Source organism: Melanerpes formicivorus, unplaced genomic scaffold (genome assembly GCF_026170545.1).
Source record: "Melanerpes formicivorus ecotype bairdi unplaced genomic scaffold, bMelFor1.0.p_v2 SCAF_91, whole genome shotgun sequence".
Lineage (NCBI taxonomy): Eukaryota > Metazoa > Chordata > Aves > Piciformes > Picidae > Melanerpes > Melanerpes formicivorus.
In genome coordinates this window covers 403,993-429,229 of record NW_027142443.1, presented here as the reverse complement: position 1 = coordinate 429,229, position 25,237 = coordinate 403,993, and the positions used below count along the sequence as shown (strand labels likewise).

The window sequence follows — 25,237 nt, the reverse complement described above, 5'->3', positions numbered from 1 at the left end:
CAGCCGGACCGCTCGGGTGCTTGTAGAATCCCTTCCCCGCCATTCCTGACAAACACTGCTCCGATTGGGACGCTGCTTGCAAATGCCGGCAAGCCAGGAGGACGCTGTCTAGCTTTTGTGGAGAGCAATGGCGTGGAACGGGAGACGGAACGGAGGCAGCCTCAGGCAAGTGAGCTTGTTCCTTCTGTGCGTTTGCGTGTGGCAGAGCGGGGCCGAAAGCCTCCGCTATTCTCTGGCGGAGGAGATGGAAAGGGACTCCTTTGTGGGCAATATTGCCCAGGACCTAGGGCTTACTCCGAGCCAGCTGGTAGCTCGCAAGGCGCGCGTTGTGTCCGAGGGGAACCAGCAGCTTTTCCGCCTCAGCCCGAGCACCGGACTCCTGACGGCCAAGGAGCCTCTAGACCGAGAGGAGATCTGTCCTCAGAGAGAAACCTGCACGCTCTTCTTTACACTCTTTCTTGACAATCCGTTGCAGCTGATCCGAGGGGAAGTGGAGGTTCTTGACGTGAACGACAACTCCCCTATTTTCCCGGAGAAGGAGATGGGTTTAGAGATTTCCGAAATGACATCTCCAGGGTCCCATTTCCCACTGGAAATTGCCCGTGACAAGGACGTGGGTAGCAACGGCTTGCAGAATTACAGCCTCCAGTCCAATTCGCATTTCTCCCTAGGTTTAGGAAGGGGGAAAGGAGGAGGAAAATATCCAGAGCTCGTCCTGGAGAGACAGCTGGACAGAGAAGAGCAGAGGGAAATGTATTTACTCCTAATTGCAGTGGACGGGGGGTTGCCTCCAAGGTCAGGCACGGCTCAGATCCGGATCGTGGTGTTGGATGCCAACGACAACACCCCGATGTTCAGTCGGGAAGTCTATGAAGTGAGCCTGTCAGAGAACAGCTCCCCGGGGCAGCTGGTGGCCAGAGTAGAGGCAAGAGATCCCGACGAAGGCTCCAGCGGGAAAGTACAGTACGCCTTCACACAGACATTGGAGGGGTCTCAGCAGCTCTTCGACCTAAACCCTGAAACGGGGGAGATTCGAGTGGCGGGAAAACTGGACTTCGAGGATGCGAAAAAACACGAGATGGTGGTGAAAGCCAGTGACGGTGGAGGGCTGTATACTACTTGCAAAGTACACGTGGAGGTGATGGATGTGAACGATAATGCCCCGGAGATACAGCTGACCTCACACACTGCATCCATTCCCGAGGACGCTCCGCCACGCACCCTGGTGGCCCTCTTCAGCGTAAGGGACCGGGATTCGGGCGACAACGGAAGGACGGAGTGCATCATCGATGGGGACTTGCCCTTCACTCTCACCCCCACCTTCGGCAATTTCTACGAGCTGAGAACCAATGCGGCGCTGGACAGGGAGACGACGGCAGAGTATAACATCAGCATCCAAGCGACGGACTGGGGCCCGCGGCGCCTGCGCTCTCGGGAGAGCCTATGGGTGCAGGTGTCGGACGTGAACGACAACGCCCCCGCCTTCAGCCAGGAGCTGTACAGCATGTGGGTGACGGAGAACAACAGCCCCATGGTGCGCATCGGCAGCGTGCAGGCCAGCGACGCGGACGCGGGCAGCAACGCCCGCGTGCAGTACGCGCTGGTGCGTGAGGAGGGCCAGGAGCAGGCGGCGGTGTCGGTGAGCTCGGAGAGCGGCGAGGTGTACGTGGTGCGCTCGCTGGACTACGAGCGGGTGCGCGCCTTGGAGGTGTGGGTGAGCGCGGCCGACAGCGGGTCGCCGGCGCTGAGCGCGCGGGCGCTGCTGCGCGTGCTGGTGCGCGACGAGAACGACAACGCGCCGGTGGTGCTGCACCCTGGTGCCGAGAGCGGCGCGGGGGGCGCGGGCGAGCTGGTGCCGCGCTGGGCGCCGGCAGGCTACCTGGTGGCCAAGGTGGTGGCGGTGGACGCGGACGCGGGGCAGAACGCCTGGCTGTCCTACGAGCTGGCCAAGGCCACGGAGCCGGGGCTCTTCCGCCTCGGGCTGCACAGCGGCGAGCTGCGCACGGCGCGGGCCGTGGCCGAGCGCGACGCGCCCCGACACAGGCTCGTCGTGCTCGTGCGAGACCGCGGCCAGCCGCCGCGCTCGGCCAGCGCCACCCTCGCCATCGCCCTGCTCCACGACTTCTCCGACGCCCATGTGCGCCTCAGCCAGGACGCGCCGCCCGCCGAGCCCGACGACACGCTCACTCTCTACCTCATCGCCTGCCTGGCCTGCGTCTCCGCGCTCTGCCTGGCCACCGGCCTGGCCGCCCTGCTCATGAAGCTGCGGCGGGACAGGCAGAGACAGGCCGAGCCCTTGCCCACCTTCCCGACGGCTGTCGCCGAGAGCGACGCAGGCTCCCTACCCCGCAGCCTTGTCTACGACGTGTGCTTGGCCACCGGCACCCTGAGCAGCGACTTTCACTTCCTCGGTCCACTCTTGCCCTGCTTTCCTGCCGGGATTCCCTCCGGTATGGCCCCACAGAGGAGCTCGGTGTGCTCGCAAGCGGTGTCCAACCCCGGGGAAGAAGGCGACTGGTCTGCACAGGTGAGGAACAGAATCGAGCAGTGGCAAGACAGAGAAGGGAGGGGTCATTGCGAGGTTAGGGATTGAGCCCTGGGAGTCAGGGGTGTCGGGTTTGTGGGTAGCTGTTTTTTAATGGGACTTCTGGAAGGGAGGAGGTTATACAGAGAGCCTGGAGAGTGCTTCTGGTGGATGTCTCAGCTGCTTCTGAACTCCTGACTGACCTCACCCCTCTGCATCCTGGTTTATGCCATGAGATCAAATCTTCTGGGGTGGTATGACTGGTTCAGAGAGATTGTGGGTCCTTTCCATGTAGTGTTTACAGCTCTTTAGGAGTCAGAACTGGAAGTACACCGCACCTAGGGACATGTCCTCCTAGAACAGATAGAACCTGGAATGTAGTGGTCCTGTCTAGCATTAACAAAGACAGTGTTGTAAGGGTATGTCGCATCGCTGATATCACCACCTGAACTGCTCTTAGGAACTATTGCTTGGCACCAGTTAGGAACTTGTTCTTGGCACTAGGAAGAGCTGTTCACCAGGCTGGTGGCAGTGCTGAATACAGTCTGTCTGACAAGGTGCTGGAGGCCATGAAGCATTTTGTCTCAGTTAAAATTTTGACTTATATTTCTATTTGCTATGGGCGGACAGTACAGGCCACAAAGATATAATTCCCAGGTATTTGTGACGCACCCACCTGCTACCTTTCTAGCACAGACAGGTGATTCTGGACAGCATCAGCATTCTTCAAAATGCTGATGTGAAGTTAGTCATAACCCTTTTTAGGTCAGAAACCCAGCACCTGGTCCAAACTGCTCGTTGGCTCTGGATAGAGAAGGGCGGTGTGAAAGACAGTGGTTACCAATATTACTTCTAAGCTTCGTGTTTACCTTCCATGCACATATTACAATCTCTCTCTTCTTTGAAGGCTCCACTCTCCCAAGGTATGGATCCTAGACTTGCCAAAGCAGCTTGTGCTGCAAACAATTAAATGGAGTTAAATGTCAGTTCTGAACAAAACCCTTGTCTCACCCCTCAGTAAGTGAAGAGAAAGACAAGCTTGTCTGTCCTCACCAACTGATGCCCTCACTGGGAAGAAAGAAAAAGAGACCAAACATGGACTAAAAATGTATCAGGGAGGTATAAGTCTTTGAGAGAGAGCAAACCCCCTCTGCCCTCAAGCAGTATTTTACTCCTGTAGGTATTTTGCAGTTGTTACATGGATGGAGGGAGGACTGTATTGCGTGCTGATTACAACAAGACTTGGTTCATGTTTGTGAGGGGAATACTGTAAGAGAAATACTGCAGACTGAAAGCAGAGCTTCAAGGTAACTTTGTCCTACATCCTATTTTCTGTGTTGTGGGTTGGGTTTTGGTGTGGCTCTGTAACAATGTTTTAATTGTCTGCAGTCTGGTCAATCCCAGGCAAACGGATATGCAGCAGAATGCAGTGGTCCTTGCAAAGGAATTGCTTAATAACAAGCAGAAGCTGATTACATTAGAAATGTCTGACATTGGCATACCACTTCTACTTAAGCAGGAGTTTACAGGTATTCCTGGCTCTGAAGAGTGAGCTTTGAGCAGTGTGTGGGTTTGGTGTTTTGGGTTTTGTTGTTGTGTTGGAATTTTTTAGCATGAAGCCGAAATGTGTATTCCAGAGTTTCGAATAAGACAATTCTCATCACTCTTTGTGGTTTTGCTGTAAAATTTGCTAAGGCATTTACAGGGAGAGTAAGACACTCTAGAGGCCATCAAGCAGCTTTCTGTTTTCCTTTCTTTAACTGGTACTCATTTATAAAGTTGTGTGATATTTCCTTTTAAGTGTGAAATGCCTGATAGCCAAAAAAAAAACCCAACAACACAATAAAAACTACTTAGACCTCCCTTGGCTGAGTGTGCTGTCTGGGAGATCACTTGTCACAGCCATTGCCAAGGAAATTGCATCCCTAAAAGCAGGATTTCAGGAAGAAATGCAAGCCTTTGTCACGGATGTTATGGAGGGGGAACCAGGGCAACGTGGACATAGGCCATTCTCAGGTGTTGGATCAAAGTGGAGGGCTCCCAGCCTGCGAGATTGTGAATTAGGGAAGCAATCTTGGTCTGTTCCAGAAATACATGAACGTTGCTGCGGTTCATGACCCAGATCATTCTGCATAATAGACACCTTCAACCATGCACATCTTGTTATGTTAAACAGCATAAAAGCTCAATGTGCACAAAGAGATCTGGGGTTTTTTTTTGTCCAAGCCTGGACCAGCAGCTTGATCCAGCAGAAGGAGGTTGCTTTGCTGCTTCCTTGAATACTTCCCACAGAGGATTCCCAGATGGATGCTGTTTATCATCATGGCATGGCAGTAGCAAGGCCAGTGCTTTGGCTCTCTGCTTTCCTCTCCATGTCACTCACTCAAAATCAGCTTCAGAACAGGCCCAAGTAGCAGTGAGTTCAAGTTCCTGAAGCCCATCTGGCCAGCCTGCCAATGCAGCACTGTGTCATGGTTGGAGGCACCAATGTTGCCCTTCCTCAAGCAATATTATGCTTCATCTTTGCTACAGCCATTTCTGCAGTGCTTCAAGAATGAGGTCAGATCTGAGGCCCCAGCTAAGTTCTTCTGTCACTTGCTGTCCAGTCACTTGTTGACTTCTTATTCCATGCTGAGATGCAATGACAAGGTTGGGCAGACAAATCACTTGCTCAGTGGACTGCACATGGCAGTTGGGTTTGAATGGTGTTGGGAGAGAATGTTATAGAATGTTGTAGAAGGTAGTAGAAGTAGGGGAAGGGAAGGGAAGGGAAGGGAAGGGAAATCAACACCTTCCCCTCCACTTCCCTTCATCAAGAAGCTGTAGAGAGCAATGAGGCCACCCCTCAGCCTCCTGTTCTCCAAACTAGACAAACCCAAATCCTTAGTGACTCTTCAGGGGCCGTTCATTTCCTCCCTGTCTCCAGATTTGTTGTCCTCCTCTGGATGCATTCCAGTATCTTCACATTCTTTTTTAAAGTGTGGGACTCAGAACTGCACACAGTCCTCAAGGTGAGGTCACAACAATGTTAAACACAGCAGGATAATCTTCCCTTCTAACTGGCTGGTCATGCTGTGTGTCGGGGTCTGAGCTGACTCTGCTGTTGTGTGTTCAGTACCGTGCTGTTGTCATGCCAGCTTCAAAATGGAAATGCTGTCTGGAGCAAGCTATCATGGGGCTTGAAATTCAGATTGTAATATGAGAGGCTTCCTATTCTGGATGATCCTTCTGGTTTCTGGGTTTGGGATGTTGGCCTTTTTCACCCAGCAGGCTGCCAGCTGGGGAGGTGGGGATGTCACTGGTTTCTGCTGCTGCTTCTGCATTTTGCTGCATTTCTGCAAACAGACTAAGGCAATTGTGCATTGTATTATCTCATTAAATCCCTGATCTCAACCCAGGGATTTTTTTTGGTGTTAATTTCCCTCCCATCTATGTGGGGGGAACAGGGCTTGTGAGAGAGGGCTATTTTAACCCAGGACACGCTGATGTATTTAAACAGGATATGACTTTCCCTCTTGGCTGCCAGAGCTCACTGCTGACCTGGTTTTGGCTTACTGTCAACTGGCAGCCCCAGACCCCTTTCTGTGGGGCTGCTCTCCAATCACTCCTCTTCACATTTATACTTGTGCCCCATGTTACTCTATCCCAGGTGCAGACTCTGGCATTTGGACTTGTTCTATTTCATGCCATTGATGATTCCTCAGCACTCCAGTATATCTAGAGGTCACTGCAAGGCCTCTTTTTCCTGAAGACAGTCAACAGCAGTCCCCAGTATGGTATTGTCAACAAAGGTGTGAATGGTGTATTCATCTCCTGCATCCAGCTCATACATATATATTCTAAACAGAAAATGAACCCTGAGGACATCACTCATTCCTGGCTGCCAACCATATGTGGCTACCCAATCACTACAACCTTTTGGTTCTTGACTTTCAGCCAGTTGGTTCTTCAGCAAGCACACCATGAAACTGCCCACCTTAATCTTTGATGTGTCCAAGAGGATGCTGTGAGGAAGAGCAGCAAAAGCTTTATGAAGATTTGGAAAAACAACATGCACCACCATGCTTTCATTCTGTAGCCAGCCGACCTTATCATAGAAGGATATAACATTAAACAGCACTGAACCTATGTTGACTGGACCTGATGACTGCACTGCTCTTGAAATTATTTTCAGCAGTACCCATGATGATCTCCTCCAGTGACTGAGTTCAGCCTAAAATATGTGTGGGTTCCCTGCTCTTCCCTTAACCTTTTTGTAAATGGAAGAGCACTGACAAGTTTCCAGTCAGCAGGGATCTATCTGTGCATTCTTCCAAGATGGAGAACATTTGCCCTTTCTCCTTCTGCTCTGTGAACTGTGCTTGAGCCTTGTCTCACCTGATCCTTTATAGAAGGACTGGCACCCCAGGTGTAACAACATATTGTTTGAATGCAGGCATGAATCATGGAGTATTGGAAAACTCCCACACTGCGTTGTTTTGCAGTTCCAAAAGGTGACACTGCAACCCAGGATCCCCTTGTCTGTGAAACTGAAATACAGAGAACAGCTGAAGGCCTTGTGTGGAGACAATGGTCTGTGTAGAGATGCTGTTTCTAGGAAAGCTCTGTGAATGTTCTCAAACGAGTTAGAGTTTTTCCTACTGTTGTCCTTTGACTGAGGTAAGGGTGAGCAGGTACATTCCTTTAGTTTGGAGACGAGACCTATAATGGAAAATCAGGACAATTGTGGGGAGCAGGGAATGGCTGGCAGGCTTCTTTGAATTTTCTGAGCACTGAGCTTCTGGCTCCCTTAAGAGCAGTTGTGAGTGTGCAAAGATCTCTAGCAGAGAAGGGACAGGTGAGCTTTGCAACTCTCCCAACAGCTCCGGCTGCAGATGTCAAATGTAAGGATGTTATAGGAGAGTCCAAGAAGACCCTCCTGACAAGTTACAAGGTTGAGACTAGACCCCTGTGCTTTCTAAGCTCCTCAGATTAAAGTCTGTGTGTGACTGGATCCATTCTTAGCCCCTGATTATAAAGAGGATTTCAGATGCCAGGTTATGCCACAGTCCACTTTATAGTAGTGTTGTGCAAGACTCCCAGTGCTTTCCTATTTCAGCTAAGCAAAGGTTCAAGTGAAAATCAGTTACAGTTTGTGGCCTGAGACCTCCTCTCTCCAGTCTCTCATGCTAAGCACAGTCACTCAAGCTGCATTAAGCAAAACAACTTTCAGTTGAATCTAGTTTAAAGCAATCACAAAATTAATTCTAATACTGTATGCCTTATTTTTCTTCACAACAGTCCCCTTTGCAGCAGACCTGATATTATTTTAAGTGGAGTTGTAGCCTTCACTTTTTGTTTTCTAAGAGTTAGTCTGGTTTTGAACTCTTCCCCAATACATTGCATGTTCATTTCCTGGAACTCCACAGTGGCTCGGCAGAAGCAGTCACAATCTAAGTCAATTCTCACTGCCAGTGTCGAGTGCCTGATACCGGTGGCTTTATCTGGTCATCATTTACAGTTCACAGCAGGACGGTCTGGTTAGGACCTTTTAGCTATTCCTAGGACCTCGCTAAACATCAAGTAATCAATTTGCTCTTTCCAATCACACATTTTCTGTTAAGAAAATATTAGCTTATTTTTCACTTTATTTTTTACAAAGTTTGTGTTTGAACCTTTTTAAGCTTTCACTTGAATGGTTCCTTTAATGCCCCTTTCATTGGTGTCCTTAGATCCCTACTCTTTGCTATTGTTTAGCTTATCTCCTCTTTAGCGTTTGTAATATCAGGGGTTTGAATTAGTCGCCTTCTCTACTTGCTTTTTGTAGTGGTTTACCGTATGTCCCTACACAGATGCAGGAGTTCGGGTGTGACCAGGGACTACAGGTACCTTCAGAGTGTTTCTAAGACGCGTTAGTAACATCAGTGGAGAAAGGTCTGGGTAAGTCCAGAACATACAAACAAGATGCAGCGTGTCGACATTTCTGCGGATCAGGGGACATGTTTCACGAATGTGTTAGATAGTGATACAGCTTATCCTTGGGGACGGGGGATAACACTCAGGACGGAAAAGCTTTTGAATTGAGATGTGAGTCTTCTGAAGATTAAACAGTCCCAGGGATTTCAGTCTCTGTTGATAGGGGAGATGCTCAAGTCCCCTAATCATCATTGTGGCTCTCCATTGGATTCTCTCCAGCATGTGTCTGTCTCTCTTGAACTGGGGAGCCCAAAACTGGACACAGCATTCCAGGTGTGGTCTCACCAGGGCAGAGTAGAGGGGGAGGAGAACCTCCCTAGACCTGCTGGACATGCTTTTCTTGATGCATCCCAGGATACCATTGGCTCTCTTGGCCACAAAGGCACATTGTTGTCCCATGGACAACTTGCTGTGTCCACCGATGGTTTCAGCAGAGCTACTGCAACATCCTGAGAAGGTGAGATGAACAGTTCTGTAGCAACCACAGCCCATCCTCAGAAAACTGGTGCTGGCAAGAAAGAAAGTTTTTCCCAAAGATGAAAAATAAGGCTGATTTTCTTTTAAAATGTACTTCTTCACAATTAATCATCCAAAACCTAACAAGAATTCTGCTTTAACAGTTTTACTGCTGCTGAAAATGCACACACACAGACAAAAAACCCCAGACTGAATATATGAAAGTTTCTTGTGAAATATCCCCATGGTCTTTTGTAATGGCAAGCAATAAGCAATGTAAAATGATGGGGCCCTTATCTGCTCCTCCTGAAGTAATGATTAAGTGGTATAGGCTTTTAAGAGAGGATAATGAGGAGAGAGTTGCTTATCACAGACACCATGCCATTTAAATGGGTGCCTGACAGGCAAATCGTCTTGGAACTTTTGAGTACTGCTGTGCCAAGCCCCTGCACTGGCTGTTGTGATGCTTACTAAGCCTGGAATGCAAATTCAGCTGCTCTGATGGAAACGGCAACTTTATGAGCAGTTTTCAGAAGAATGAGGTTTTGCTTGGGCATTACAAAATGGAAAGACCAAGGAGGACAGAGGGGATAATTGCACTCCAGCAAAAATATAACCACAGCTACACAAACCAGAGGTTCAAGTTTACCAAGAACTACAAGGAAAAATAGGTTAAAATTCATTTAATGGGACATCACCTGACTTGATACAAATCTTGTACTGTGCTGAATGTGTGCTGGTGTTGTGTACGGATAGGCCTTCTCAGTCATGCTGCAGACAGGCTGTCTGTAACACGGAGCACTCTCATATTCTGCCATGTGTCTTCCTGGCCGATGAGGACCTTGTGCTGTGTTCCCAAAATGTGCACAGCTGACAGGTGGTCATTTCCATAGCTGTGTCATCCAGAGGTATATTCTGTTACATAGTCATGCTTGTATGTAACAATGGGTGAAAAAATAGAATTAGGGTGATGTGTCGTAGAATCAGCATTGCCATTTTCCTGTGGTGATGAGCTCGGGTGATGTAGCACACTTTCCTTTGGGGATTTCTCACTGACAGCACTCTTTTCGCTCCCATTTTGCTCGGAGAGAGCACCTGGATGAAGCAAAGTCTAAAGCAGCAACACCGGCCAAAAGCAGAGGAACCATTCCCGCTGCCAACGCTGGGTGGCGGTGTTGACCACGGACCGGCAGCTTCCTCTGCCCGCCCCGCCTCGGCAGTACCAGCACACAAAGACCGCCGGCAGAACTGCTCGGGAACAGCAGAAGGGAACGCAGCCGGACCGCTCGGGTGCTTGTAGAATCCCTTCACCGCCATTTCTGACAAACACTGCTCCGATTGGGACGCTTCTTGCAAATGCCGGCAAGCCGGGAGGACGCTGTCTAGCTTTTGTGGAGAGCAATGGCGTGGAACGGGAGACGGAACGGAGGCAGCCTCAGGCAAGTGAGCTTGTTCCTTCTGTGCGTTTGCGTGTGGCAAAGCGGGGCCGAAAGCCTCCGCTATTCTCTGACCGAGGAGATGGAAAGGGACTCCTTTGTGGGCAATATTGCCCAGGACCTAGGGCTTACTCCGAGCCAGCTGGCAGCTCGCAGGGCGCGCGTTGTGTCCGAGGGGAACCAGCAGCTTTTCCGCCTCAACCCGAGCACCGGAGTGCTGACGGCCAAGGAGCCTCTAGACCGAGAGGAGATCTGTCCTCAGAGCGAGACCTGCACGCTCTTCTTTACACTCTTTCTTGACAATCCGTTGCAGCTGATCCGAGGGGAGGTGGAGGTTCTTGACTTGAACGACAACTCCCCTATTTTCCCGGAGAAGGAGATGGTTTTAGAGATTTCTGAAATGACATCTCCAGGGTCCCATTTCCCACTGGAAATTGCCCGTGACAAGGACGTGGGAAGCAACGGCTTGCAGAATTACAGCCTCCAGTCCAATTCGCATTTCTCCCTAGGTTTCGGAAGGGGGAAAGGAGGAGGAAAATATCCAGAGCTCGTCCTAGAGAGACAGCTGGACAGAGAAGAGCAGAGAGAAATGTATTTACTCCTAATTGCAGTGGACGGGGGGTTGCCTTCAAGGTCAGGCACGGCTCAGATCCGGATCGTGGTGTTGGATGCCAACGACAACACCCCGATGTTCAGTCGGGAAGTCTATGAAGTGAGCCTGTCAGAGAACAGCTCCCCGGGGCAGCTGGTGGCCAGAGTAGAGGCAAGAGATGCTGACGAAGGGTCCTACGGGGAAGTGCAGTACGCCTTCACACAGACATTGGAGGGGTCTCAGCAGCTCTTCGACCTAAACCCTGAAACGGGGGAGATTCGAGTGGCGGGAAAACTGGACTTCGAGGATGCGAAAAAACACGAGATGGTGGTGAAAGCCAGTGACGGTGGAGGGCTGTATACTACTTGCAAAGTACACGTGGAGGTGCTGGATGTGAACGATAATGCCCCGGAGATACAGCTGACCTCACACACTGCATCCATTCCCGAGGATGCTCCGCCACGCACCCTGGTGGCCCTCTTCAGCGTAAGGGACCGGGATTCGGGCGACAACGGAAGGACGGAGTGCATCATCGAAGGGGACTTGCCCTTCACTCTCAGCCCCACCCTCGGAAATTTCTACGAGCTGAGAACCAGCGCGGCGCTGGACAGGGAGACGACGGCAGACTATAACATCAGCATCCGAGCGACGGACTGGGGCCCGCGGCGCCTGAGCTCTCGGGAGAGCCTGTGGGTGCAGGTGTCGGACGTGAACGACAACGCCCCCGCCTTCAGCCAGGAGCTGTACAGCATGTGGGTGACGGAGAACAACAGCCCCATGGTGCGCATCGGCAGCGTGCAGGCCAGCGACGCGGACGCGGGCAGCAACGCCCGCGTGCAGTACGCGCTGGTGCGTGAGGAGGGCCAGGAGCAGGCGGCGGTGTCGGTGAGCTCGGAGAGCGGCGACGTGTACGTGGTGCGCTCGCTGGACTACGAGCGGGTGCGCGCCTTGGAGGTGTGGGTGAGCGCGGCCGACGGCGGGTCGCCGGCGCTGAGCGCGCGGGCGCTGCTGCGCGTGCTGGTGCGCGACGAGAACGACAACGCGCCGGTGGTGCTGCACCCTGGTGCCGAGAGCGGCGCGGGCGCGGGCGAGCTGGTGCCGCGCTGGGCGCCGGCAGGCTACCTGGTGGCCAAGGTGGTGGCGGTGGACGCGGACGCGGGGCAGAACGCCTGGCTGTCCTACGAGCTGGCCAAGGCCACGGAGCCGGGGCTCTTCCGCCTCGGGCTGCACAGCGGCGAGCTGCGCACGGCGCGGGCCGTGGCCGAGCGCGACGCGCCCCGACACAGGCTCGTCGTGCTCGTGCGAGACCGCGGCCAGCCGCCGCGCTCGGCCAGCGCCACCCTCGCCATCGCCCTGCTCCACGACTTCTCCGACGCCCATGTGCGCCTCAGCCAGGACGCGCCGCCCGCCGAGCCCGACGACACGCTCACTCTCTACCTCATCGCCTGCCTGGCCTGCGTCTCCGCGCTCTGCCTGGCCACCGGCCTGGCCGCCCTGCTCATGAAGCTACGGCGGGTCAGGCAGAGACAGGCCGAGCCCTTGCCCACCTTCCCGACGGCTGTCGCTGAGAGCGACGCAGGCTCCCTTCCCCGCAGCCTGGTCTACGACGTGTGTTTGGCCACCGGCACCCTGAGCAGCGACTTTCACTTCCTCGGTCCACTCTTGCCCTGCTTTCCTGCCGGGATGCCCCCCGGTATAGCCCCACAGAGGAGCTCGGTGTGCTCGCAAGAGGTGTCCAACCCCGTGGAAGAAGGCGACTGGTCTGCACAGGTGAGGAACAGAATCGAGCAGTAGCGAGACAGAGAAGGGAGGGGTCATTGCGAGGTTAGGGATTGAGCCCTGAGAGTCAGGGGTGTCTGGTTTGTGGGTAGCTGTTTTTTAATGGGACTTCTGGAAGGGAGGAGGTTATACAGAGAGCCTGAAGAGTGCTTCTGTATGTATGGTGGATGTCTCAGCTGCTTCTGAACTCCTGACTGACCTCACCCCTCTGCATCCTGGTTTATGCCATGAGATCAAATCTTCTGGGGCGGTATGACTGGTTCAGGGAGATTGTGGGTCCTTTCCATGTAGTGTTTACAGCTCTTCAGGAGTCAGAACTGGAAGTACACCACTCCTAGGGACATGTCCTCCTAGAACAGATAGAACCTGGAATGTAGTGGTCCTGTCTAGCATTAACAAAGACAGTGTTGTAAGGGTATGTCCCATCGCTTATACCACCACCTGAACTGCTCTTAGGAACTATTGCTTGGCACCAGTTAGGAACTTGTGCTTGGCACTAGGAAGAGCTGTTCACCAGGCTGGTGGCAGTGCTGAATACAGTCTGTCTGACAAGGTGCTGGAGGCCAGACAAGGTGCTGGAGGCCATGAAGCATTTTGTCTCAGTTAAAATTTTGACTTATATTTCTATTTGCTATGGGCAGACAGTACAGGCCACAAAGATATAATTCCCAGGTATTTGTGACGCACCCACCTGCTACCTTTCTAGCACAGACAGGTGATTCTGGACAGCATCAGCATTCTTCAAAATGCTGATGTGAAGTTAGTCATAACCCTTTTTAGGTCAGAAACCCAGCACCTGGTCCAAACTGCTCATTGGCTCTGGATAGAGAAGGGTGGTGTGAAAGACAGTGGTTACCAATATTACTTCTAAGCTTCGTGTTTACCTTCCATGCACATATTACAATCTCTCTCTTCTTTGAAGGCTCCACTCTCCCGAGGTATGGATCCTAGACTTGCCAAAGCAGCTTGTGCTGCAAACAATGAAATGGAGTTAAATGTCAATTCTGAACAAAACCCTTGTCTCACCCATCAGTAAGTGAAGAGAAAGACAAGCTTGTCTGTCCTCACCAACTGATGCCCTCACTGGGAAGAAAGAAAAAGAGACCAAACATGGACTAAAAATATATCAGGGAGGTATAAGTCTTTGAGAGAGAGCAAACCCCCTCTGCCCTCAAGCAGTATTTTACTCCTGTAGGTATTTTGCAGTTGTTACATGGATGGAGGGAGGACTGTATTGGGTGCTGATTACAACAAGACTTGGTTCATGTTTGTGAGGGGAATACTGTAAGAGAAATACTGCAGACTGAAAGCAGAGCTTCAAGGTAACTTTGTCCTACATCCTATTTTCTGTGTTGTGGGTTGGGTTTTGGTGTGGCTCTGTAACAATGTTTTAATTGTCTGCAGTCTGGTCAATCCCAGGCAAACGGATATGCAGCAGAATGCAGTGGTCCTTGCAAAGGAATTGCTTAATAACAAGCAGAAGCTGATTACATTAGAAATGTCTGACATTGGCGTACCACTTCTGCTTAAGCAGGAGTTTACAGGTATTCCTGGCTCTGAAGAGTGAGCTTTGAGCAGTGTGTGGGTTTGGTGTTTTGGGTTTTGTTGTTGTGTTGGGATTTTTTAGCATGAAGCTGAAATGTGTATTCCAGAGTTTCGAACATAATGTCACAGACAATTCATATCACTCTTTGTGGTTTTGCTGTAAAATTTGCTAAGGCATTTACAGGGAGATTAAGACACTGTAGAGGCCATCAAGCAGCTTTCTGTTTTCCTTTCTTTAACTGGTACTCATTTATAAAGTTGTGTGATATTTCCTTTTAAGTGTGAAATGCCTGATAGCCAAAAAAAAACCCAACAACACAATAAAAACTACTTAGACCTCCCTTGGCTGAGTGTGCTGTCTGGGAGATCACTTGTCACAGCCATTGCCAAGGAAATTGCATCCCTAAAAGCAGGATTTCAGGAAGAAATGCAAGCCTTTGTCACGGATGTTATGGAGGGGGTACCAGGGCAATGTGAACATAGGCCATTCTCAGGTGTTGGATCAAAGTGGAGGGCTCCCAGCCTGCGAGATTGTGAATTAGGGAAGCAATCTTGGTCTGTTCCAGAAATACATGAACGTTGCTGTGGTTCATGACCCAGATCATTCTGCATAATGGACACCTTCAACCATGAACATCTTGTTATATCAAACAGCATAAAAGCTCAATGTGCACAAAGAGATCTGTTCTTTTTTTGTCCAAGCCTGGACCAGCAGCTTGATCCAGCAGAAGGAGGTTGCTTTGCTGCTTCCTTGAATACTTCCCACAGAGGATTCCCAGATGGATGCTGTTTATCATCATGGCATGGCAATAGCAAGGCCAGTGCTTTGGCTCTCTGCTTTCCTTTCCATGTCACTCACTCAAAATCAGCTTCAGAACAGGCCCAAGTAGCAGTGAGTTCAAGTTCCTGAAGCCCATCTGGCCAGCCTGCCAAGACAGCACTGTGCCATGGTTGGAGGCACCAATGTTGCCCTTCCTCAAGCAATATTATGCTTCATCTTTGCTACAGCCATTTCTGCAGTGCTTCAAGAATGAGGTCAGATCTGAGGCCCCAGCTAAGTTCTTCTGTCACTTGCTGTCCAGTCACTTGTTGACCTCTTATTCCATGCTGAGATGCAATGACAAGGTTGGGCAGACAAATCACTTGCTCAGTGGACTGCACATGGCAGTTGAGTTTGAATGGTGTTGGGAGAGAATGTTATAGAATGTTGTAGAAGGTAGTAGAAGTAGGGGAAGGGAAGGGAAGGGAAGGGAAGGGAAGGGAAGGGAAGGGAAGGGAAGGGAAGGGAAGGGAAGGGAAATCAACACCTTCCCCTCCACTTCCCTTCATCAAGAAGCTGTAGAGAGCAATGAGGCCACCCCTCAGCCTCCTGTTCTCCAAACTAGACAAACCCAAATCCTTAGTGACTCTTCAGGGGCCGTTCATTTCCTCCCTGTCTCCAGATTTGTTGTCCTCCTCTGGATGCATTCCAGTATCTTCACATTCTTTTTTAAAGTGTGGGACTCAGAACTGCACACAGTCCTCAAGGTGAGGTCACAACAATGTTAAACACAGCAGGATAATCTTCCCTTCTAACTGGCTGGTCATGCTGTGTGTCAGGGTCTGAGCTGACTCTGCTGTTGTGTGTTCAGTACCGTGCTGTTGTCATGCCAGCTTCAAAATGGAAATGCTGTCTGGAGCAAGCTATCATGGGGCTTGAAATTCAGATTGTAATATGAGAGGCTTCCTGTTCTGGTTGATCCTTCCAGTTTCTGGGTTTGGGGTGTTGGCCTTTTTCACCTGGCAGGCTGCCAGCTGGGGAGGTGGGGATGTCACTGGTTTCTGCTGCTGCTTCTGCATTTTGCTGCATTTCTGCAAACAGACTAAGGCAATTGTGCAATGTATTATCTCATTATATCCCTGATCTCAACCCAGGGATTTTTTTTTGGTGTTAATTTCCCTCCCATCTATGGGGGGGGGGAACGGGGCTTGTGAGAGAGGGCTATGTTAACCCAGGACACGCTGATGTATTTAAACAGGATATGACTTTCCCTCTTGGCTGCCTGAGCTCACTGCTGACCTGGTTTTGGCTTACTGTCAACTGGCAGCCCCAGACCCCTTTCTGTGGGGCTGCTCTCCAATCACTCCTCTTCACATTTATACTTGTGCCCCATGTTACTCTATCCCAGGTGCAGACTCTGGCATTTGGACTTGTTCTATTTCATGCCATTGATGATTCCTCAGCACTCCAGTATATCTAGAGGTCACTGCAAGGCCTCTTTTTCCTGAAGACAGTCAACAGCAGTCCCCAGTATGGTATTGTCAACAAAGGTGTGAATGGTGCATTCATCTCCTGCATCCAGCTCATACATATATATTCTGAACAGAAAATGAACCCTGAGGACATCACTCATTCCTGGCTGCCAACCATATGTGGCTACCCAATCACTACAACCTTTTGGTTCTTGACTTTCAGCCAGTTGGTTCTTCAGCAAGCACACCATGAAACTGCCCACCTTAATCTTTGATGTGTCCAAGAGGATGCTGTGAGGAAGAGCAGCAAAAGCTTTATGAAGATTTGGAAAAACAACATGCACCACCATGCTTTCATTCTGTAGCCAGCCGACCTTATCATAGAAGGATATAACATTAAACAGCACTGAACCTATGTTGACTGGACCTGATGACTGCACTGCTCTTGAAATTATTTTCAACAGTACCCATGATGATCTCCTCCAGTGACTGAGTTCAGCCTAAAATATTTGTGGGTTCCCTGCTCTTCCTTTAACCTTTTTGTAAATGGAAGAGCACTGACAAGTTTCCAGTCAGCAGGGATCTATCTGTGCATTCTTCCAAGATGGAGAACATTTGCCCTTTCTCCTTCTGCTCTGTGAACTGTGCTTGAGCCTTGTCTCACCTGATCCTTTATAGAAGGACTGGCACCCCAGGTGTAACAACATATTGTTTGAATGCAGGCATGAATCATGGAGTATTGGAAAACTCCCACACTACGTTGTTTTGCAGTTCCAAAAGGTGACACTGCAACCCAGGATCCCCTTGTCTGTGAAACTGAAATACAGAGAACAGCTGAAGGCCTTGTGTGGAGACAATGGTCTGTGTAGAGATGCTGTTTCTAGGAAAGCTCTGTGAATGTTCTCAAACGAGTTAGAGTTTTTCCTACTGTTGTCCTTTGACTGAGGTAAGGGTGAGCAGGTACATTCCTTTAGTTTGGAGACGAGACCTATAATGGAAAATCAGGACAATTGTGGGGAGCAGGGAATGGCTGGCAGGCTTCTTTGAATTTTCTGAGCACTGAGCTTCTGGCTCCCTTAAGAGCAGTTGTGAGTGTGCAAAGATCTCTAGCAGAGAAGGGACAGGTGAGCTTTGCAACTCTCCCAACAGCTCCGGCTGCAGATGTCAAATGTAAGGATGTTATAGGAGAGTCCAAGAAGACCCTCCTGACAAGTTACAAGGTTGAGACTAGACCCCTGTGCTTTCTAAGCTCCTCAGATTAAAGTCTGTGTGTGACTGGATCCATTCTTAGCCCCTGATTATAAAGAGGATTTCAGATGCCAGGTTATGCCACAGTCCAGTTTATAGTAGTGTTGTGCAAGACTCCCAGTGCTTTCCTATTTCAGCTAAGCAAAGGTTCAAGTGAAAATCAGTTACAGTTTGTGGCCTCAGACCTCCTTTCTCCAGTCTCTCATGCTAAGCACAGTCACTCAAGCTGCGTTAAGCAAAACAACTTTCAGTTGAATCTAGTTTAAAGCAATCACAAAATTAATTCTAATACTGTATGCCTTATTTTTCTTCACAACAGTCCCCTTTGCAGCAGACCTGATATTATTTTAAGTGGAGTTGTAGCCTTCACTTTTTGTTTTCTAAGAGTTAGTCTGGTTTTGAACTCTTCCCCAGTACATTGCATGTTCATTTCTTGGAACTCCACAGTGGCTCGGCAGAAGCAGTCACAATCTAAGTCAATTCTCACTGCCAGTGTCGAGTGCCTGATACCGGTGGCTTTATCTGGTCATCATTTACAGTTCACAGCAGGACGGTCTGGTTAGGACCTTTTAGCTATTCCTAGGACCTCGCTAAACATCAAGTAATCAATTTGCTCTTTCCAATCACACATTTTATGTTAAGACAAGATTAGCTTATTTTTTGCTTAATTTTTTACAAAGTTTGTGTTTGAACCTTTTTAAGCTTTCACTTGAATGGTTCCTTTAATGCCCCTTTCATCGGTGTCCTTAGATCCCTGCTCTTTGCTATTGTTTAGCTTATCTCCTCTTTAGCGTTTGTAATATCAGGGGTTTGAATTAATTAGCTCCTCTACTTGCCTTATGTAGTGCCTTACCGTATGTCCCTACACAGTTGCAGGAGTTCGGGTGTGACCAGGGAGTATAGGTACCTTCAGAGTGTTTCTAAGACGGGGTAGTAACATCAGTGGAGAAAGGTCTGGGTAAGTCCAGAACATACAAACAAGTTGCAGCGTGTCGACATTTCTGTGGATCAGGGGACATGTTTCACGAATGTGTTAGATAGTGATACAGCTTATCCTTGGGGACGGGGGATGACACTCAGGACAGATAAGCTTTTGAATTGAGATGTATGTAACAATAGGTGAAAAAGTAGAATTAGGGTGATGTGTCGTAGAATCAGCATTGCCATTCCCCTGTGGTGGTGAGCTTGGGTGAAGTGACACAATTTCTTATGGGGATTTTTCCCTGACAGCACTCTTTTCGCTCCGCTTTTTCATGAAGAGAGTACCTGGAAGAAGCAAAGCCTAAGGAAGCAACACCGGCCAGAAGCACAGTAACCATTCCCGCTGCAGACGCTGGGTGGCGGTGTTGACCACAGACTGGCAGTTTCCTCTGCCCGCCCCGCCTCGGCAGCACTGGCACACGAAAACAGCCGACAGAGCTGCTCGGGAACGGCAGAGGGGAACGCACCCGGGCTGCTCAGGGGCTTGCAGAAGCCATTTCTGATAAACACTGCTCCTCCTGGGACGCTGATTCCAAATACCGACAAGCCGGGAGGATACTGTCTGGCTTTTGGGGAGAGGAATGGCGTGGAACGGGAGACGAAACGGAGGAAACCTCAGGCAAGTGATCTTGTTCCTTCTGTGCGTTTGCGTGCGGCAGAGCGGGGCCGAAAGCCTCCGCTATTCTCTGGCGGAGGAGATGGAGAGGGACTCCTTTGTGGGCAATATTGCCCAGGATCTGGGGCTTACTCCGAGCCAGCTAACAGCTCGCAAGGCGCGCGTTGTCTCCGAGGGGAACCAGCAGCTTTTCCGCCTCAACCCGAGCACCGGAGTGCTGACGGCCAAGGAATCTCTGGACCGAGAGGAGATCTGTCCACAGCGCGAGACCTGCACACTCTTCTTTAAGGTGTTCTTTGACAACCCGTTGCAGCTGATCCGAGGGGTGGTGGAGATTCTTGACGTGAATGACAACTCCCCCTTATTTCCTAAGAAGGAGATGATTTTAGAGATTTCCGAAATGACATCTCCAGGGTCCCATTTCCCACTGGAAATTGCCCGTGACAAGGACGTGGGTAGCAACGGCTTGCAGAATTACAGCCTCGAGTCAAATTCGCATTTCTCCCTAGCTTTCGGAAAGGGGAAAGGAAGAGGAAAATATCCAGAGCTCGTCCTAGAGAGACAGCTGGACAGAGAAGAGCAGAGAGAAATGTATTTACTCCTAATTGCAGTGGACGGCGGGTTGCCTCCAAGGTCAGGCACGGCTCAGATCCGGATCGTGGTGTTGGATGCCAACGACAACACCCCGATATTCAGTAGGGAGATCTACGAAGTGAGCCTGGCAGAGAACAGCCCCCCAGGGCAGCTGGTGGCCAGAGTAGAGGCAAGAGATCCCGACGAAGGCTCCAGCGGGAAAGTGCAGTACGCCTTCACACAGACATTGGAGGGGTCTCAGCAGCTCTTCGACCTAAACCCTGACACGGGAGAGATTCGGGTGACAGGAAAACTGGACTTTGAGGATACGAAAAAACACGAGATGATAGTGAAAGCCACTGACGGCGGAGGGTTGTATACTACTTGCAAAGTGCAGGTGGACGTCGTGGACATGAATGACAACGCCCCGGAGATACAGCTGACCTCACACACTGCATCCATTCCCGAGGATGCTCCGTTACGCACCATTGTGGCGCTCTTCAGTGTGCGGGACCGGGATTCCGGCGACAACGGCAGGACAGAGTGCACCATCGATGGGGACTTACCCTTCACTCTCACCCCCACCTTCGATAATTACTACGAGCTGAGAACCAACGCGGCGCTCGACAGGGAGACGACGGCAGAGTACAACATCAGCATCCGAGCGACCGACTGGGGCTCGCGGCGCCTGAGCTCTCGGGAGAGCCTGTGGGTGCAGGTGTTGGACGTGAACGACAACGCCCCCGCCTTCAGCCAGGAGCTGTACAGCATGTGGGTGACGGAGAACAACAGCCCCATGGTGCGCATCGGCAGCGTGCAGGCCAGCGACGCGGACGCGGGCAGCAACGCCCGCGTGCAGTACGCGCTGGTGCGTGAGGAGGGCCAGGAGCAGGCGGCGGTGTCGGTGAGCTCGGAGAGCGGCGACGTGTACGTGGTGCGCTCGCTGGACTACGAGCGGGTGCGCGCCTTGGAGGTGTGGGTGAGCGCGGCCGACGGCGGGTCGCCGGCGCTGAGCGCGCGGGCGCTGCTGCGCGTGCTGGTGCGCGACGAGAACGACAACGCGCCGGTGGTGCTGTACCCTGGTGCCGAGAGCGGCGCGGGCGCGGGCGAGCTGGTGCCGCGCTGGGCGCCGGCAGGCTACCTGGTGGCCAAGGTGGTGGCGGTGGACGCGGACGCGGGGCAGAACGCCTGGCTGTCCTACGAGCTGGCCAAGGCCACGGAGCCGGGGCTCTTCCGCCTCGGGCTGCACAGCGGCGAGCTGCGCACGGCGCGGGCCGTGGCCGAGCGCGACGCGCCCCGACACAGGCTCGTCGTGCTCGTGCGAGACCGCGGCCAGCCGCCGCGCTCGGCCAGCGCCACCCTCGCCATCGCCCTGCTCCACGACTTCTCCGACGCCCATGTGCGCCTCAGCCAGGACGCGCCGCCCGCCGAGCCCGACGACACGCTCACTCTCTACCTCATCGCCTGCCTGGCCTGCGTCTCCGCGCTCTGCCTGGCCACCGGCCTGGCCGCCCTGCTCATGAAGCTGCGGCGGGTCAGGCAGAGACAGGCCGAGCCCTTGCCCACCTTCCCGACGGCTGTCGCCGAGAGCGACGCAGGCTCCCTTCCCCGCAGCCTGGTCTACGATGTGTGCTTGGCCACCGGCACCCTGAGCAGCGACTTTCACTTCCTCGGTCCTCTCTTGCCCTGCTTTCCTGCCGGCATGGCTCCCAGCGCTGCCCCACAGCGGAGCTCGGTGTGCTCTCAAGAGGCGTCCAACATCGTGGAAGGAGGCGACTGGGCTGCACAGGTGAAGGATCGCCACGGGCCAAGGCTATGTGGAATGAGGAGGGGGCAGCGTGGTGTGGGGTTTCAGGCCTGGGGGTCATGTGTGTCCGTTTGGTGTAGCTGATGTTTAAAGAGCCGCAGTGACGTGGGGTGGTGAGAAAGCTCATTGGCCAGGGCTTCCCGTGAAAATCAAGGGCATGTCATTTTCTTCTCAAATGCTAATCTATTGCAGGTCTCTGTAACCAACTCTATATCATGGATTATTTGCCTAATATCAGGTTGTCATCATAAAATGGGGCACGTGACCCATGAGATGGTGTTGAAGTAGAGTTATGGATGTGTGAGCCACCACGGTGGCTCATATCTGTGCACTGAGTAGAGGATGTAATGTTTATGGCAAAGATGGGGGCTGGGGGTGTTTATGCTCTTAGGATCTTAATTTACAGTCTCCAGCTCAATAATCGTTTGTAGCAGTGCCTTACTGGTATCTGCAGTAGTATTTTCTGGGTGTAGATATTCCCTTTTCAAGTCAGAGACCCAGCACCTGCCCCAGTGTTATCTTTGCCTTTGGGTAGACAAGGGTGCTGTCACAGATGCAGTGGTGTCAGACATGGTCTCTAACCTTCTTGATGATGCCAGTTTACCTTCCATATCCACATGACAACTTCTCTCCTTTGTAGGGCAGAGCTCCTATCTCTGAAGACAAGAGTCCCAGACCTGTTGAAGAAGCTTGTCCTGCAAACAGGGGGATGGAGTTAAATGTCAGTTCTGATCAAAACCCTTGGCTCACCCATCAGTAAGTGAGGAGAAAGACAAGCTTGTCCGTCCTCACCAGCTAAGGTCCTCACAGGGAAAAGAGAACAACGAGACCAAACATCCACCAAAAAAGCACCTGAGAAGTACAAATTTTCTTTGAGAGACAGCAAAATCTCTCTCCTTTTGAGCAGTACTTTATTTATGTAGATATTTTGGAACAGTGACATGGATGTAGATGAGGACTGTGTTGCATGCTGCTTACACTGAGACTTTGTGTGTGATTATGAGTGTGCTGCTGCTTCAGAACCTAAGTTTTCCCTACAGCACCTTTTTTTTTGTGTGTGTATTTTGTCCTAAGGAGGCAGCTCTGTAACTATCTCTTAATTGTCTGCAATCTGGGCAGTACCAGGCAAACAGATCTTCAGCAGAATTCAGTGGTGATTGCAAAGGGATTTCTTAATATCAGGCAGAAGCTGATTACATTAGAAAGGGCTGACATTGGCACACTTCTGTTTGAGCAGGAGTTTACCGGGTCTCCAGAATCTAAAGAGTGGGCTTTGAGCAATGTGTCCTTTTAGTCATATAATGAAGCTGAAATTCACATCAAGAGGGTTTTGGGGGGGTTTTGATTTGTTTGGGGTTTTTTGTTTCTTTGGGGTTTTGTTGTTGATCTTGTGTGTTTGGGGGTTTTTGTTTGTCTATTTGTTTTGGTAGCTTGATCACAGAGAAATGTTTTGGGTTTGGTTTGGAGGTAAATTTGTTTAAAATGTTTTCAGTGGTCTTAAGGCACTGTAGACTATAGGGCATCAAGAAGCTTTCTGCTTTCCTTTCTTTAACTGGTAATGATCTATAAAGTCCTGTGATATTTGCTGTCTCTCACACACCTTTAAGTCTCAAATATCTGATAATAGAAATCAATAAAGTCTACTTGGAACTCCCTTGGCTGGGTGTGCTGTCTGGAATATCACTTGTCCAGTCATGGTTGAGAAAATTGCCTCCTCAAAAGCTGGATTTTGGGAACAAATTCAAGCCTTTGGAGTGGATTTTATGGAGGAGAAAACAGGGCAACCTGAAAAGAAGCCATTCTCAGAAGCCGAAGCAAAGTGGAGGGCTCCCAGCCTGAGCGATTACAAATTAGGGCAACAATCTTGGTCTGTTCCAGAAACCCATGATCACTGCTATGCTTCATGGACCATCTCATTCTGGATGCTGGACACCTGTAACCATGCACAGCTTGTTCAGCTAAAAAGCCTAAAAGCTTCATGTGCACAGAGATCTGTATTATGGTCTCAGGCTGGACTGGCAGCTTCATTCAGCTCACAGTGGCAGGAGATCCCTTTGCTGCTCCCTGGCATTGCTTCCCACAGAGGATCCCCAGACGAATCTGCATTTCATTTCATAGTTTCATTCAGGGTTGGAAGGGACCACAAGGATCATCTAGTTCCAAGCCCCATGCCATGGGCAGGGACACCCCACACTAGATCAGGCTGGACAGAGCCTCATCCAGCCTGCTCTTAAACACCTCCAGGGACGGGGCCTCGACCACCTCCCTGGACAACACATCCCAGGGTTTCATCACTCTCATGGTGAAGAACCTCCTCCTCACATCTAGCCTGAATCTCCCCACGTCCAGCTTCATTCCATTCCCCCTAGTCCTATCACTACCTGAGATCCTGAGAAGTCCTTCCCCAGCCTTCCTGTAGGCCCCCTTCAGATACTGGAAGGCCACAATTAGGTCACCTCAGAGCCTTCACTTCTGCAGACTGAACAGCCCCAACTCCTTCAGTCTGCCCTCACAGGAGAGGTGCTCCAGCCCTCTGATCATCCTTGTGGCCCTTCTCTGGACACCTTCCAGCACCTCCACATCCCTCTTGTAATAGGGGCTCCAGAACTGGACACAGTACTCCAGGTGGGGTCTCACCAGGGCTGAGTAGAGGGGGAGGATCACCTCCCTTGCCCTGCTAGCCACACTTCTCCTGATGCAGCCCAGGATCTGATTGGCTTTGCGGGCTGCAAGAGCACATTGAGAGCTCATGTTGAGCTTTTTGTCCACCAGCACCCCCAAGTCTCTCTCCTCAGGGCTACTTTCCAGCCAGTCACTACCCAGCCTGTATTTGTGCCTGGGATTGCCTCGACCCAGATGCAGGACCCTGCACTTGCTCTTATTGAACTTCATGAGGTTGGCTTGTGCCCACCTCTCCAGCCTGTCAAGGTCCCTCTGGATGGCCTCCCTTCCCTCCAGCGTGTCTGCTGCACCACACAGCTTGGTGTCATCAGCAAACTTGCTGAGGGTGCACTCAATGCCACTGTCCATGTCACTGACAAAGATGTTGAATAAGACAGGTCCCAGGACTGATCCCTGAGGGACTCTGCTTGTCACTGGCCTCCACTGGGACATGGACCCATTGACAGCCACAAATCATGTTACTGCTTTCCCACAAATTCTGTCAGAAGAAAGTTCTCCCACCCTTCGAAACCCAAACAATTAAAACAAATTAAAGGCTTCTTCCTCATACAGTAGGATATTCCTTCTCTGTTACAGTTGCTTCCAAAATGACTCAAGAGTTCCAGAGATCCCAGTTAAGTTTTTCTCTCACTTGCTCTTAGGCAAGACCATAGACATCTTATCCTTCAATTATTACTAATTTTAATTGTCCTTATTATAAAATTGTGAGTATTCTGTTACACTGGGGTGCAAGGACATGGCTCTTTATTCTCTGGATTCTGGATATCTCTGTCTGTGATGTGTGGGCTCTGTGTGTTTTGCCTTGTGGTCA

At 50.9% G+C, this 25,237-nt stretch overlaps 2 protein-coding genes across 3 annotated transcripts; both read left to right on the top strand.

The window, feature by feature from the left end:
- On the top strand, nucleotides 1–23,592 carry LOC137455084 (protocadherin beta-15-like). Of its 2 annotated transcripts, none has more exons than XM_068165622.1 (2): nucleotides 1–2,527; nucleotides 22,385–23,592. In XM_068165622.1, the coding sequence occupies exons 1-2, from the start codon at nucleotides 128–130 to the stop codon at nucleotides 22,502–22,504; spliced, it is 2,520 nt and encodes an 839-aa protein (XP_068021723.1). In that variant the 5' UTR covers nucleotides 1–127; the 3' UTR covers nucleotides 22,505–23,592. The 2 variants fall into 2 exon arrangements, 1 of the variants encoding a protein (XP_068021723.1); XR_010990751.1 differs by lacking the exon at nucleotides 1–2,527 and adding an exon at nucleotides 12,543–12,733 and having other exon boundaries at nucleotides 22,385–22,473.
- On the top strand, nucleotides 10,337–14,309 carry LOC137455113 (protocadherin beta-15-like). Its single transcript, XM_068165669.1, has 3 exons — nucleotides 10,337–12,733; nucleotides 13,449–13,501; nucleotides 14,147–14,309. Exons 1-3 carry the CDS (start codon nucleotides 10,337–10,339, stop codon nucleotides 14,307–14,309), a joined length of 2,613 nt encoding a protein of 870 aa, XP_068021770.1.
- Nucleotides 23,593–25,237: the final 1,645 nt, after the last annotated feature.